At 44.9% G+C, this 14,250-nt stretch overlaps 1 protein-coding gene across 2 annotated transcripts in view; it reads left to right on the top strand.

Annotated features, from left to right (window-relative positions):
* Positions 1 to 14,250, top strand: part of fras1 (Fraser extracellular matrix complex subunit 1) — a 57,440-nt gene that overhangs the window by 35,039 nt on the left and 8,151 nt on the right. For both annotated transcript variants that reach the window (XM_023820753.2, XM_072708930.1), the window contains exons 30-57: positions 250 to 428; positions 1,881 to 1,991; positions 2,085 to 2,199; positions 2,480 to 2,617; positions 2,733 to 2,765; positions 3,077 to 3,208; positions 3,376 to 3,504; positions 3,602 to 3,849; positions 3,941 to 4,092; positions 4,190 to 4,352; positions 4,557 to 4,689; positions 4,854 to 5,044; positions 5,470 to 5,626; positions 5,921 to 6,184; positions 6,299 to 6,487; positions 6,614 to 6,733; positions 6,831 to 7,010; positions 7,668 to 7,792; positions 8,003 to 8,143; positions 8,236 to 8,463; positions 9,383 to 9,496; positions 9,614 to 9,764; positions 10,531 to 10,690; positions 10,904 to 11,072; positions 12,566 to 12,812; positions 13,253 to 13,597; positions 13,687 to 13,847; positions 13,991 to 14,138. In XM_023820753.2, coding sequence (XP_023676521.2) covers positions 250 to 428; positions 1,881 to 1,991; positions 2,085 to 2,199; positions 2,480 to 2,617; positions 2,733 to 2,765; positions 3,077 to 3,208; positions 3,376 to 3,504; positions 3,602 to 3,849; positions 3,941 to 4,092; positions 4,190 to 4,352; positions 4,557 to 4,689; positions 4,854 to 5,044; positions 5,470 to 5,626; positions 5,921 to 6,184; positions 6,299 to 6,487; positions 6,614 to 6,733; positions 6,831 to 7,010; positions 7,668 to 7,792; positions 8,003 to 8,143; positions 8,236 to 8,463; positions 9,383 to 9,496; positions 9,614 to 9,764; positions 10,531 to 10,690; positions 10,904 to 11,072; positions 12,566 to 12,812; positions 13,253 to 13,597; positions 13,687 to 13,847; positions 13,991 to 14,138 — 4,623 coding nt within the window. The remainder of the gene's footprint in view (positions 1 to 249; positions 429 to 1,880; positions 1,992 to 2,084; positions 2,200 to 2,479; positions 2,618 to 2,732; positions 2,766 to 3,076; positions 3,209 to 3,375; positions 3,505 to 3,601; positions 3,850 to 3,940; positions 4,093 to 4,189; positions 4,353 to 4,556; positions 4,690 to 4,853; positions 5,045 to 5,469; positions 5,627 to 5,920; positions 6,185 to 6,298; positions 6,488 to 6,613; positions 6,734 to 6,830; positions 7,011 to 7,667; positions 7,793 to 8,002; positions 8,144 to 8,235; positions 8,464 to 9,382; positions 9,497 to 9,613; positions 9,765 to 10,530; positions 10,691 to 10,903; positions 11,073 to 12,565; positions 12,813 to 13,252; positions 13,598 to 13,686; positions 13,848 to 13,990; positions 14,139 to 14,250) is intronic.

The raw sequence follows: 14,250 nt of genomic DNA, 5'->3' as shown, positions 1-14,250 counted from the left end.
AGCTGTAGTTCCTCAAACTAACCAAATCCGTTTATCTATTGTTGGAAGCCACTGATCAGACTTTCTTCACTCCGGAGATTCTTTTTGCAGTTTTCTTGCTTGCCTTTTACTGCTCTATCAGTTCTCACTTCCAGTGGTGAGCCTGTGTCACCATCCTGCAAACACATGCATTCCAGTGCCGCAGTACTGACCCACTTATGAAAAACCACAGCCAGCATTCTTCCGTTGACGTCTGGACTGGTGTTGCAGGCAAGCTGGTGCTCCTGGTACCGATGCCAGCGGACGGGCCAGCTGACGGCTGGCAGCAGCTGCCCGACGGGCGGGCCTCCCTCTCCACCACCTCCTTCAGCCAGCGGGACGTGGACGTGGGAGCGGTCTGGTACCAGCGCTTCGCCCGCGGGGCCCAGAGGGATGGCTTTGACTTATGGGTGAGCAGAGAAGCTGCGTGTCTGAGGGATTCCCAGGGAGATGTTCATGGAGGGGTCACTGTGGTATGCTGGAGATACGCTTTGCAGGTGTCCTCACTCACTTCTGAATATCGGCGGTGAATAAAGCACCCCCAGGAAGAATAAGAAAAAAAATCCATTAAGATGTTGTTATGAGTGGAATGGTGTCTCAGGTATTTATAGAAGGCTTAAAATGCACAGGATTTTTCTCAGTACATTTTTTTTGTACTCATGTCAGCGTGAATTGCAGTGTGGAGCGCCACCTGCTGTCTGATACAGAGGAATGACATTCTCATCCTGCCCTCTGGGGCAACAGCGGCTCCCATGAAGGATTTTGGTGTGGAGAGACGCTACCAAAGCTCCTTGGCCTGGGGCACTATTTAGTGTATCGGTCAGGGGAACTGTGTGGTTGGCTACTGAGGACAGTGCTTGTGGCCTCCTGATTGGTTTTTCTGCCCTGGGAAATGATGTCATCTTCCGTGAACTTTTCATTCCAGCATCTTAAATTATTTGTCGACTCTTGACTGTGCCATATTGCTGCATGCATCTGTATAATTCAACAGATCACATATATATTAACCCAATTTTCTAAATTCAAAGGGGGTCACCCTACCTCATTTCTACTTGGAAATGTAATTAAGAATGGTAAACACTGTATGCGAAACTTAAGAATCTAGTTCAAGTTTAGGCTGCTGCAGATATTGAGGCCACTTAAAACAGCAGGGGAGTAGAAATTTTGACAGGAAGTTCCAAGGAACTTCAGAATTAGGACACTGAGAATGAACATGCATTGAACACATGAGCACTATTCAGATACATTAGTTTCACAACATGAGAATGGCGACATCTATTGGCTGAATGAAAGCGAATGAAGAGCTCTGATACGGCATACTGATATTTTTCATGATAAAAAAAGAACGGCTAGCAGTAGGCATCCTCATCTGCGCCCATGGCTGTCTGAGGTTGCCACACGGTTGGGGGTTTGAACCCCAACTCCTCAGCGTGTGGAACTTGCACATTTTCCCTGTGCGGATGGATGGATGCTTGTCTAACCGCTTAGTGAATAAGCAGAACCGTCAGAAAAAGGGGACCGATCAGTCAGCGGTATCATCCCCCACCTGGCAGAGTGGTGAGCATGACCCTATGGTCTAATAAGCTTGTGAATTGAGACAGGCAGACCCGCCGTGCATCTCTACTTCAGCTGGGTCTTCATGAAGACCTCTCCTGGGTGTCCCGTAGGGCTGGGCCTAGGCCCTGATGACTTCCCCAGTGGTCCCCCCAAGATAGCGGGCCTGCACCAAGATGGCGGGCCTGCACCAAGATGGCGGGCCTGCAAAAAAAAAAAAGATTATGATCAAGCTGGCCAATGACAGATGATGTAATCTGCAGAAAGACTCCAGCTGCTGGGCTTGACGGCTGCATGTTTCCCCGCAGGTGTCGAGCGAGGACGGCGTGCTCGGTGACAGCCGGAGCTTTGAGGTCGGCGTGGTTTCTGAGACGCCGGGCTTCCCTCGCCTGGCTGCGGGGGCGAGGTTACACGTGACGGTAAGGTGCAGACGCCGTGCCGACCCACGTCAGCCACGTCGTCTTGCTTTGCCACTTCACCTTTTCTGTGGCTGCTGCTTTTTCCCGATGCAGGCCCTGGAGGATCGAACTACAGTGATAACACCCTCTGCTCTCTCCTTCGTGGACATTGAGACACCGAGTGAAAATTTGGTCTACGATATCACTGTGCCCTTAACTCAAGAACAAGGTTAAATAAATCCCTCTATGTGAAGAATCTTTTCAGGATCGTGGCCTGGTGTCTGACCTTAGGGACAGAGGCCACACCACATTTAAATATGTCTGATATAAATAAGCTTACGATATAAATACATTTCATTTTAAACCCTTGCAACATACTTCCTGGTAATGCAAAAAAAAGGAAGCACTCAGTTTCTCATTAGACCATAGTGGAAAGTACAGCTATAAATACGTATTAATTATTATTTTATGGTAGTTACAATTGTTTGAGTTTAGTGCTGTCCCCGCAGGTACCATTGAGCATAAAGACAGGCCTTATAAACCTGTGTATGTTTTCACGCAATTGGACATCGACGGTGGCAAGATCATCTACCGGCCTCCTTCCACTCCACCCCACCTGCAAGAACTCTACCCCTATTCCTTCGCAGGTCAGCAGCACATCTCCGTCGTTCTGGCTTATCAAAACTGAAATCGACGTCGTGTCATCTGTTTACATAGGTTTGTCGCTGATAAACAAACTCTTAACTGCTTTTCTATCTGCAGGTCTTCCAGAATTCGTGACCTTCAATTTCACAGGTATTACCCATGTACAGTCAAGCATCCAATCCATCATTTCAAATGTTTTTGGTCTGTAGGACACATTTTTTCACATAACTACTCCATTTTAGACTTCATTATCTTTTGCAGTAAGCATGGTTGCCTAAAAATAGAATTTCTTGGTACTAGAAGAATTAAACCATCCATCCATCCATCCATCATCCAACTGCATACCTCATACAGTCACAGAGAGCCTGGAGCCTTTCCCTGGAACAGGCATTTCCTGGTCGCTTGAAGTGTGTTGAGTTGCATACATCTGACACACACATACGTTTGGTTTGTCCTTTCAGTGTCAGACGGGGAACGCACCACTCCACCGATACCGTTTGCCATCCATCTGCTGGCCAACCACCAGCAGCCTCCTGTCTTTCAGATCCTGGACCCAGTGCTCGAGGTCAGCCTGGGAGGTAGAGCCCCGATAGGTAAGAGCTGAAGTAGTCTTGGGGTGTCCTTACGCTGCAGAAGCCAGTCTTACAGGTCCGTCTCAGAGAACCTGCAGTGATTTCCTCAATTGGTATGCATGTATCCCCAGAATGCTAGTTTGGTGTTTAAATATTCATGGAGCTTGTTCTATACTTGTGTTGTGTAGGTGTTCAGCAGCTAGATGTAACTGATGCTGACACTGCCCCCGATGATCTGGAATTTCTGCTGGAGGAGACACCTCGGCATGGAACTCTTCTCAAAGTAGATGGAGGTGTTGGGAGTGAGATGGTGAATGGTAAACAGCCCGTGGTCACACGTCCCGCCACCTGTCCTGTGCCGGTTAGCAGTCCGCGGATGGCGTTCGGCACGTGACGATCGCGTTTGATTTTCAGGTGACGCGTTCTCCTTCAGTGACATCACGCGGAACGTTCTGCAGTACGAGCATGCCGGGATCACGACGGAAAACGACGCGATTGTATTCACGGTGACGGACGGCTCCTCCGAAGCCACCATCACGGTGCAGGTCCTGGTGATGGAGGTGAAGGGAGACGGGCCAGAGCGCCACCCTGAAGCCCTGCTGTCCATGGAAGTCCCAGAGAAGAGCAGCACCGTCATCACGCGAAGCCACCTGGCTTATGTGGTAACAGCTCATAGCCGGACTGCCGTCAGAGTGATGAGCCATTTCTCACGAGCTTTTCGGGTTTCTTGTTAAAAATGTACTTACTGTGCAGGACAACAAATCTCCAGATGAGCAGATTCGATTCCAGATAGTTTCTACTCCCATGTACGGCATCCTGACCAGAACTGACTCTGCATCACATCACAAGGAACTGACGGAGTATTCCATTTTTTCAATGGAGGACATCAATGACCACAGTATACGGTATAAATGCTTTTTAAACATATCTGTGCTTATTCCTTGTTTATATGTATCGTTATTTGTATAGGAGGTGCTACACATTCTTTATCTTAAATTGCAGATATGTTACCTCGTTTGAGACTGGGAATCAGCCAGTCACTGATATTTTCCACTTCATCGTCTACGACGGGGAAAACAATCGACTTGACGGCCAGATGTACACCATTACCATAACACCAGTGCTGAAGCGCCCTCCTGTGGTTACAGTTCATGGTGATATCAAGGTAGGTTTGGGACCCTGGAATGGATCTTCTTGTCCACTGAAATCTGATGTCACTGCAGTCACAGTTTTGACTCCTTGTCTGTAATAAACATCTTTTAAGCTGATTTAAAAACGTTTATTTATTCGATGTAGCTTGCGGTTCAGGGTTAACGGCTTAAGGTCACGGGAGATTTATAGCGGAAAATATTCTAAATTTTATGTGCAGGTTGAAGAAGGAGGCAGAGTGCACCTGTCTGCTAATCACATCATCGTTAGCGATCCGGACACACCGAAAACAGAGCTTCTGGTGTGGCTGATCAGTCCCCCAAAGTATGGCTTCATTGAGAACACGAACCAAGGTGAGCTAGCAGCTAAACTGTTAGCAAAACCAGCACATTTCAAATGAGAGATTTTCATTTGTCACTCACCGAACGGCCTCCGCAGCAGTTTCATAATACCTGAGGGGCTGAGCACCAGTGAACTGAAGTGTGTTGAGCTAAAATTTGTTTTGTCCATCTTGAAGCTGGAGAAACTGGTGGAGCTCAAATCATCAGCCCTGAGGTTCCTTTCTCAGTGGAGGACCTTATGTCAGACCACATTGTCTATATTCAGAACATCCAGCAGATCACTGACCACCATCACGATGAGTTCAGCTTCTACATCAGTGATGGATATACACAGACAGAAGCTTTCAATATCAATATTAATATCCAGGTAGAGTTTTCTAATGTTTTTAACACTGTATTATTTTAAATAGAGGCATTTCTTGCCATATTTATAGTTTGGAGCTCTAGAGCAGATAGTAAGCATCGTGAAAGACTTATAGCCACAATATGAAAAATACAAATTTGTTTAAATTAAGGTTGCTGTCTGGCTGGGTTTAATTAATCATACTGTAACTTAATAATGGTGGATTTTCATATTGCCTTGCAAGACTGTCAAAAAATATATTGGTTGACTAGTTCATTAAAAAAAACTCAGATGGTTGTTATATGAATTAAAAAAGAAACATATTTACAATTGAAGGGGGTATCTTAATGAAAGTAAAATTTAAAATTTGCTTGAATGTATGTTTTAGTCAAAAATATTGTTCTGTTGACTTACAAATAGTATATATTATTAACAACCTGCCTTCATAGCAAAGTAAGGAAGAAAAGACCCCCCTAATCTCTGTGAGTAACATCCAAGTGGACGAGAGCTCTGGCGTGGTCATCACAAACTCCTCCCTTATGGTTCTGGGCCGTGACCTCCCAGGAAATGAGGTCATCTTCACCGTCACTAAGAAGCCCTCCTATGGTATGGTCTGTCTAATGACACGCGCTGAGAAAGATACTGCTTTTTAATGGACTTGATTGAACACCCGCATGATTATGACAATAATTACGTTTATGGCAGAACATATAGATATATTATTTCACCACTGATGACTGGAATTGTGAATGTACGTGTATAAGACATTCAGCCAAAGTAGAAGCAGAAAAGCAGATTTTTCTTTTAAATTTTATCATGGGTTCTGGGGGTGGGTGCTATGTTTATTTAAAACATTAGTAACATGTTTCAGTGGTGCTGTCTGCCATCTTATGTCCACAGGAAAGCTACGCAGACGGCAGTCCTTCTCTCAGCCGTTAGAAAATGGCCGTGTCTTGTCTCAGGGCTCCACATTTACATACCAGGACGTCCTGGACAAGCTGCTGGGATACACCCCAGATAGCCTGTCTAGGGGGACTGACGAGGTGCACTTCTCCGTCACGGATGGAGTGCACACTGAAACTTGTCAGCTGGAGTTCACCATGGACATAGCGAAGAGAGAGGGACCACGTGTGGCCACCAACCGTGGTCTTCAGCTCACAGCAGGTAAGAAGAAACATCAAGCAGATTCTGTGAGATCATGGCATTGGCATGCTTGATGTGTGGGAGACCAGGAGGTGTGACCGGAGTTAGTTCAGGGAAGTTTGGTGTCTTCCTCAGGATCCACGTCTCAAATCACAGACCAACATCTTAAAGGTGTAGACAAAGACTCCGATGACCTTAAACTGAGATACGTCATAACCAAAGACCCCACAGTGGGAGGACTAAAATTATCCAAGAATGGAGTTTTGGTCCAGATCTCAGTTAAAGGACCTATAACCAGCTTCACACAAGAAGAAATCAACAAAGGTTTGAGTTTTTATTTACACAATAGTTTGACTGAAATAGAGGACCTCAAATATACACGTGAATTCATGGTAACTGTGTTTGGTAAATTTGTTTTGCATGTATACTGACCAGCGTGATATTTCCCAGGATTTGTGCAATACCAGCATGAAAAGGGAGAGAAGGGGGGCAGTTTCCTGTTCAAGTTTAACCTCATTGACCCGGAAGGAAACAAAGTGATAGATCAGTCCTTCTTCATCAGTGTTCTTGGTACGTTTACATCTTGGTTCTCTTATTTCTAAGTGGTTAGAACTCAACCTTGGAGGTGTTTCTATGTTATGTTTACTGTCTGTTCCTGGATTCTCAGAGGACAGACTGCCCCCTTCGGTGGTAGTGAACAAAGGTCTGGTGTTGGATGAGAACACGGTGAAGAAGATCACCACCCTGGAGCTGTCGGCCACTGACCATGACAGTGAGCCAGGGGAGCTGGTGTACCGGGTAACGAAGCAGCCCCAGCTGGGCCACCTGGAGTACGTCGCATCACCGGGTAACCTGCCGGCCACACTAGCGCCTATAAAGACATGCCCCGGCCCACAGGAGCCCCTACGATGCATCACACAGGAGTCCCCACGATGCATCACACAGGAGTCCCCACGATGCATCACACAGGAGTCCCTACGATGCATCACACAGGAGCCCCTACGATGCATCACACAGGAGCCCCTAAGATGCAATACACAGGAGTCCCTTCAATGCATCACACAGGAGCCCCTACGATGCATCACACAGGAGCCCCTACGATGCATCACACAGGAGCCCCTAAGATGCATCACACAGGAGTCCCTTCGATGCAATACACAGGAGTCCCTTCAATGCATCACACAGGAGTCCCTTCAATGCAATACACAGGAGTCTGTACAGTGCATCACACATGCACCTTGTACAAACTAGGATTTGATCATCAGCATAGAAACATGAATAATAAGTAATAATTACATGTAATTATATATATATATTCTGTAATTACAGTATGTATACTGTATGTATATTCTGTTCTTAGTAAAAAAGTCAGAAACATTCATTTAAAAAATTTCTGGATTTTCCATGCCCTAAAATACCAGAGAATCAAAGAGGTCAATCAGATGTTAATCGGGGCCGTCCAAACAGATTAAGCATTACGTATGAATATTGAACTCCTTTCCAGGGACACAGATCAGAACATTCACGCAGGCCGACTTGGCCTCCCGCAAGGTGCAATACATACACACCAGCGAGGAAGAGAAGCACGCGGATGATTTCACCTTCACGGTGTCCGATGGTGTCAATGAGGTGAGTCTACAGTAGAAACTCGCCAGCCTGTTACATGGGTGTCAAACAAAAATAGCCAAGTTAATGCTTGAGCGCAAAAAATTAACAGTCTGATACAATTTCTATTAATTTCTCAGTCCACTTAATTTGACAAATCGCTTCTGGCATCTTGGGTTTGGATCGCTGCTGCATGCTACTGTCCCCTTTTACGCGTCCCTGTGTGCCACGCAGGTCTCTCAGACGTTTTACATCACCATCCGACCAGTGGACGATTCCCTACCCGTGCTTCAGATGCAAGCAATGAGGGTGCAGGAAGGTGTCAGGAAAACCATCACGGAGTTTGAGCTGAAGGCCACGGATGCCGACACGGAAGTGAGTGTCCGCGCGGTGGCCTGGTTTCTATCTGAAAGACCCATTTACCATTTTTTTTAACCTGTGGATGCATCGTGTCCTTCTCCATGTAGGAGGAGTTCATCACCTTCACCGTCGTACAGGCTCCCCGGCACGGCACCATCGAGCGCACACACAATGGGCAGAACTACCGGCAAACCAGCACCTTCACTATGGATGACATCTACCAAAACCGCGTTAGCTATAACCACGATGGGAGTAACTCTCTGAGAGACCGCTTCACTTTCACCATAACCGATGGGTCCAACCTGTTCTTTCTGGTGGAGGAAGAAGGGAAGGAGGTGAGTGTACCTGTCAGAAGAGGTGTGTGCTTAACAGGTGTGAAGATCACGTCAGCACCTCACAGGTTAGAAGGGTTCTGGATCAAGAACATTTGATCCGCAAAGTCAAATTCGTTTAACTGGTGTGATCAGACCATAACATGCCCAGGCACAGTACGTGAAGAGATGGGACTGGGCACACTTCAGTTGGACTTAGGTTTGTTAACCATGCCCGGGTACGAAACACAGACATGACGTCAGTGATGCGACTAAGCACACGCATGCACACGTACATTGCACATGAACCGAACTTGGCAGGAATGGATCGGGTAGGCTGTACAGATCAGTTAGTGACAAATGTTGTGGCAAAGGGATCATTGGTCTACAGCAGAGTTGCGGCATTTCCTGGGAATTTTGGGCTGAAGAGGGAATCCAGGAGCCACTGAATGTGACGCACAAAAACTTCCCGAGATATCTGGTAAAATACAGCAGCGCAGTTAAATGCATACTCCACAAGTTTGTAACAGGGACGTGTGTCACCCCCCCAAAAGTGACTCCAAATAAGGCACAAAATAAGGACCTTAATCATAAACTCCATCGTGCTGTGCGATAGCACTTTTCTTCCTATGTTTACTTCAACACAAAAAAAAATTGCACGGTGATGACGAAAGCGCGTTCAGGCTACGAACGTTAAGTGCAATGTGGGTGCAGACCAGTGGGGGATTGAGGAGGGGGGGGGCAGTCATGCTCGGGCCTGGTATGAGGCAACCGGGCGAGTGAGAGTATGTCCAAAGACAATTATATCTATAACAAGATTAAGTTATAAAATTAAACGGACAAGCCTGGTTATGTGCAATTGTATGTGCATTTTAGATCAATCATTATTAAGCCAATAGATGTGGTTTCTGTTTGAAGCTATTGGCCACTGATGCCTCCTTAGGTTGTGACAGTTGCTCCTCAGAAGTTCAGGATAGAGATCCTGCCGGTAGATGACGGCACGCCGCGCATCGTCACCAACCTGGGCCTGCACTGGTTGGAGTACATGGACAATAAGGTAAGGTTGGATTTTTTTTCCGCAAGTGACATTTATGTTGTGAAATTGACATGAATTCTGTAACTCAAAACCAGCTTAAAAATTCTTCTACTTCTAACTTTCGTTTCATGATTCCAGGCTACAAATTTGATTTCTAAGAAAGAGCTTCTGACGATGGATCCCGACACTGAAGATGAGCAGCTGGTGTACGAGGTCACAGTTGAACCCAAGCATGGCTTTCTGGAAACCAAACTTAACCCGGGCTCTCCTATCACCAGCTTCACACAAGGTGTTGTTATTTGTAGTGGTAAAGTTTTAAACTATGGGTCTCATTTATCAGCCGTGCTTACGAACACTTTTTTGCGTAAACCATGCTTACGCACATTTTTGCAGATAGACTGGTATTTATCAATTCACAAAATGTGAACAAAATGTGCAGGCAGGTCGTGCTCATGGCAAGGAATCATTCAAGTCATATGAGGCCCAAAAAAATGATATATCACTGTCACAAAATATATGATTTAGAAGACAACTGACATGTCTGGCACAATTCCTTTTCGTCCAGAGGTGACGCAGACGTGGCACCCTCTGTGGCGCAGACGTGGCACCCTCTGGCGCAGACGTGGCACCTGCGGGCTGCCATCCTTTTTTTCAGATCTAACCAGTTCTTACTCGCCTCTACCGCTGTTTACATTACAGGTGACACGGCATTAACTGCATATGTCACCTGTCCCCACGCTAGGTCCTTCTCTCTCTTTGACAGGCCACTGATTAACTTGCCGAACTGCAATTTAATGCGGAAGTTATATGCCCACATATGGTTCTCTGAGGGTGCCATGCATGCACAGTCATGTTGATAAATCTGTGAGATTTATCAACATTTATTCTGTATGGCTGTTCTTATGCACGAGTGATGAATACCTGTTTGCCTCTGTGTACCAGGGATTCATACACACACGTTTAGGACTTGTTTTATGTACACTTTGATGAATGAGACCCCTAGTTTACTTTAATAAAAATACAAGGTTATATATCTATATATTTTGTCCTTGCAGCTGATATAAACTTGGGCTTAATCCGGTATGTCCTCAATGAGGAACGAATCCAAGAGACCATGGACAACTTCAAGTTCCTGGTCAAAGACAGTAAACCCAATGTGGTCACTGACAATGTATTCCACATCCAGTGGTCTCTCATCAGCTTTGAACATGCAAGGTTTGTGGCTCAGTACATTATTTCTGTTTAGATGAAAAAAGCACGAAACCTCAGACATTAACAAGTAGTTCCGCATGAATACAATGGCAGAAATATAGCCCTAATAATTTATCAAGTTTATTGAGGGAAAAAAACCTTGGATGTCACACTGCACATTCTTTGGGATTGGATGGTGTTAATGACGTCTTCCAATGGCTCACTGTGTGTATTCAGTTACAATGTGAGCGAGCAGGCTGGGACCGTGGCTGTGACGGTCAAGAGGACTGGCAATTTGAACCAGTACTCCATCGTGCTGTGCCGGACGGAGCAGGGGACAGCCACCTCCACACCCAGCACAGCTTCCCAGCCAAGCCAGCAGGACTATGTGGAGTATGCTGGTCAGGTAGGCTACTAGTATCCCAACAACTCGGCGATTGTTGCAGTGGTGTAGTGCTACTTTCAATTACATAATTTTCGGTTCAGTACGCACAGTGAAACAAAAGAACAATTTTATTCACCTGGGTGGAACCAAGATCTACAAATATATTTTCAACATGGAAAAAATTATGCTAATTGTGGCTGTGATATTGGTTACAGCTAATGCTGATTACAATCACTCATAATTGGCGGTTTCTGAACATTTTGGTTTCCCAATAAATTACACCAACAACTGAGAGACCAGTTTTAAGATCAGGCTGTTACGCCAGACTCTAATATGTTGCTGGAAACACATCCAGCGTTGTAACTCATTTGAGATTACATCATCCGAGCGTGTGTATGATTGGAGGAAGGCAGAAAGAGCCTCTGCATGTTAGTCTCCCTGTAGCACCTAATGCTGACCATACACTAGAACAGTGTTTCTCAACCTGGTCATCAGGGGCGCCCAGATGGTCCACATATTTGCTCCCTCCCAGTTCGTAGCCAATCAAGGACTCCAAATACCTGGCACAAATGTGATGGGTGTTGGGATTGGACAAAAACGTGGACCGTCTGGCGGTCCCCAAGGAGTGAGTTGAAAAACAGTGCACTAGAAGATTTTTTTTATAGAGTAAAGTCCAAGAGTCTCTCACATTTAAAGACAGTTGCAGAGTTTTTTTTGTCATAGAATATGATTTTGCAAAAACTGGGGATCTTGCAGGGTCCCATGTGCAAGACTGCAAACCAGCTTCCTTTGAGATTATTTCCCAGCATGTCCCTGGTGGAAATTTACAGGAAGGGGAAAACTGTTGAACAGTGGAGTGGAAACAGAAATGGCTTTTGGCCACAGCTGCTCTTGTGTGTTGAAGATGGATAGATGGATGGAGACATTACCCTGGTTGCGTGAACAGATTTTATTTTATATGTTATGCATTTCATTATTTTCTGTATTATATTTCTGTTACTCAATCTCAATTCAACTTTATTTTCCTTGTACTTTTTGATTTTTATTTTATTTTACATATTTTCACAATGTGTAAATAAATATCTCTTAGGTCTTGTTATTGATACATGTTGCCAGACGCATTGTTCAAAATTGTGTTATAATAATAATTTCCAAACAAATTTTGTTTTCCTGAAATTGCATTGAACCATGAATCCAAAACCAAGGTCAATTTTGTGTACCATTATACTCCTGCTGTTTTGAAAAACCGAATCAGATCAATTAGCATATATAACTGTGAAAGGATAACAGTAGTTTTTATATTTAAGATACCCTGGAAATCAGAAGATTAGATTCCATTTTTGCATTTAGGGTAAAATACTGTTAGCTTTGGTGTAATAGTGTAATAGATGTTCAGTTATGGAATTCAGAATGAACATATTAAAAAACACATCATGAATACTTTAATTTTGCTTGTATTATACATCATTAAATTAGAAAACTGAAATATTGAAGCATAATTTTTTTGCCTTCAGGTGCAGTTTGATGAGCGAGAGGACACCAAGCTGTGCACTATTGTGATAAATGATGACCAAGTGTTTGAGAACATCGAGATGTTCAGTGTTGAGCTAAGCATGCCTGCATACGCCCTGCTGGGCTCAGTGACCCGCGTCAAGGTCCACATTAACGACACAGAGGATGAGCCCACACTGCAGTTTGACAAGAAGATCCATCACGTCAATGAGAGCGCCGGTTTGGCACTTATTCCCATTGAGAGGAAAGGTTAGTGTCAGAAGCTCAGTTTAACATGAGTCGCTACCGTCTGAGGTGGTTAAGGCAAAGCTATTTAACCTTTACGTCTGTCATCTGAGGCTAGAAAAATTATTGTAATGATAATGGAAATGAAAAGATGCTATTTCAGGTGATGGTGCTTTTGTCCAGGATTCCAAGATCAGTTTTCATTAATACTGAATATTTGCAGCAGTATCTTTAAAATAAAAGATGGTCGTCCATCCGTCCATCCATAGAAGCTGTTCATTTTGGTAAAATGGTGGTGTATTGTTATTTTTCTGCATGCCTAGTTGATTAAACAACAACCTATCGTTTAGTCATTTTTATATGCTTCACCAGATAGCCACTTATGAATGTACAGTGTCTTTTCAGTGCTTATCACTGTGTGTTTGCTGTCTCCATGTCCTAAACGTGTGCCTTGGGACCCGCAGGTGACACCAGCAGCACAGCATCTGCCCTGTGCTACTCGGTCTCTAAATCTGCCCAAGGCAGCAGTCTCCACGTTCTACAATCGGGCTCAGACTTCAAGTCTCGTGGGATGAGCAGGGAGAACCGGGTCATCTTTGGACCTGGGGTCAGCATGTCGTCATGTGATGTCAGGCTGATCGATGACAGCGAGTATGAGCTGTCTGAGGAGTTTGAGCTGGTTTTGTCTGACCCCTCTGACAATGCACGGATTGGGGATGTCAGTGTAGCTAAAGTGGTGATTGATGGACCTAATGATGCATCCAAGGTCTTCCTGGGCAATTCCTCTTTTACGTTCAGTGAGGATGCAGGTAAGTGTTTACAGAACTATAGCATCCATTTTTGTACTTTTAGCCAGATGCAGTTGTCTGAATACAGCCTTTTGATCTTCTGTTCTCAGGCACCATTGAGATCCCTGTTCACAGGCATGGCAGTGACCTGTCGTCTTTGGTCTCTGTGTGGTGTGCCACCCGACCCTCGAAGCCTCCCTCTGCCACTCCTGGTGTAGACTACATCCCCAGCTCTAAGAAGATTGAGTTCAAGCCTGGGAAGACAGTAGAGGTATGCATTCAGAGTTTTGGGAAAAGCCTAGAACACTTTGATAGGGTTCTAGTAGCTTTCATTTTCTATATTACACTGTTTGAGCTGAGACTCATGAATGACATCTTACGTTACCTTTCCTCATTCTTGTACATTTTCCACAGACCTGTAGTTTGTCAATAATGGATGACATTCAGAATCCAGCCATCGAAGGGTCTGAGTCGTTTGTGGTGTTTCTTAGCTCAGCACAGGGGGCTGTGCTCACGGAACCTTTTGAGGCATCTGTCATCATTGAAGACACTGTCCAAGACAGTAAGTAGCAATGCCCCATGGACGTGCATCAACAACCTTCTGTTAAGAACTTGACTTTGGTTCTCTGATTAAGACATGAAGCAGATGTTGATCTCGTATGTATCTCTTCTCA

The sequence above is a fragment of the Paramormyrops kingsleyae genome, chromosome 2, assembly GCF_048594095.1.
Source record: "Paramormyrops kingsleyae isolate MSU_618 chromosome 2, PKINGS_0.4, whole genome shotgun sequence".
Taxonomy (NCBI): Eukaryota; Metazoa; Chordata; class Actinopteri; order Osteoglossiformes; family Mormyridae; genus Paramormyrops; species Paramormyrops kingsleyae.
The sequence above is the reverse complement of the archived record's forward strand: the minus strand, read 5'-3'. Positions and strand labels throughout refer to the sequence as shown.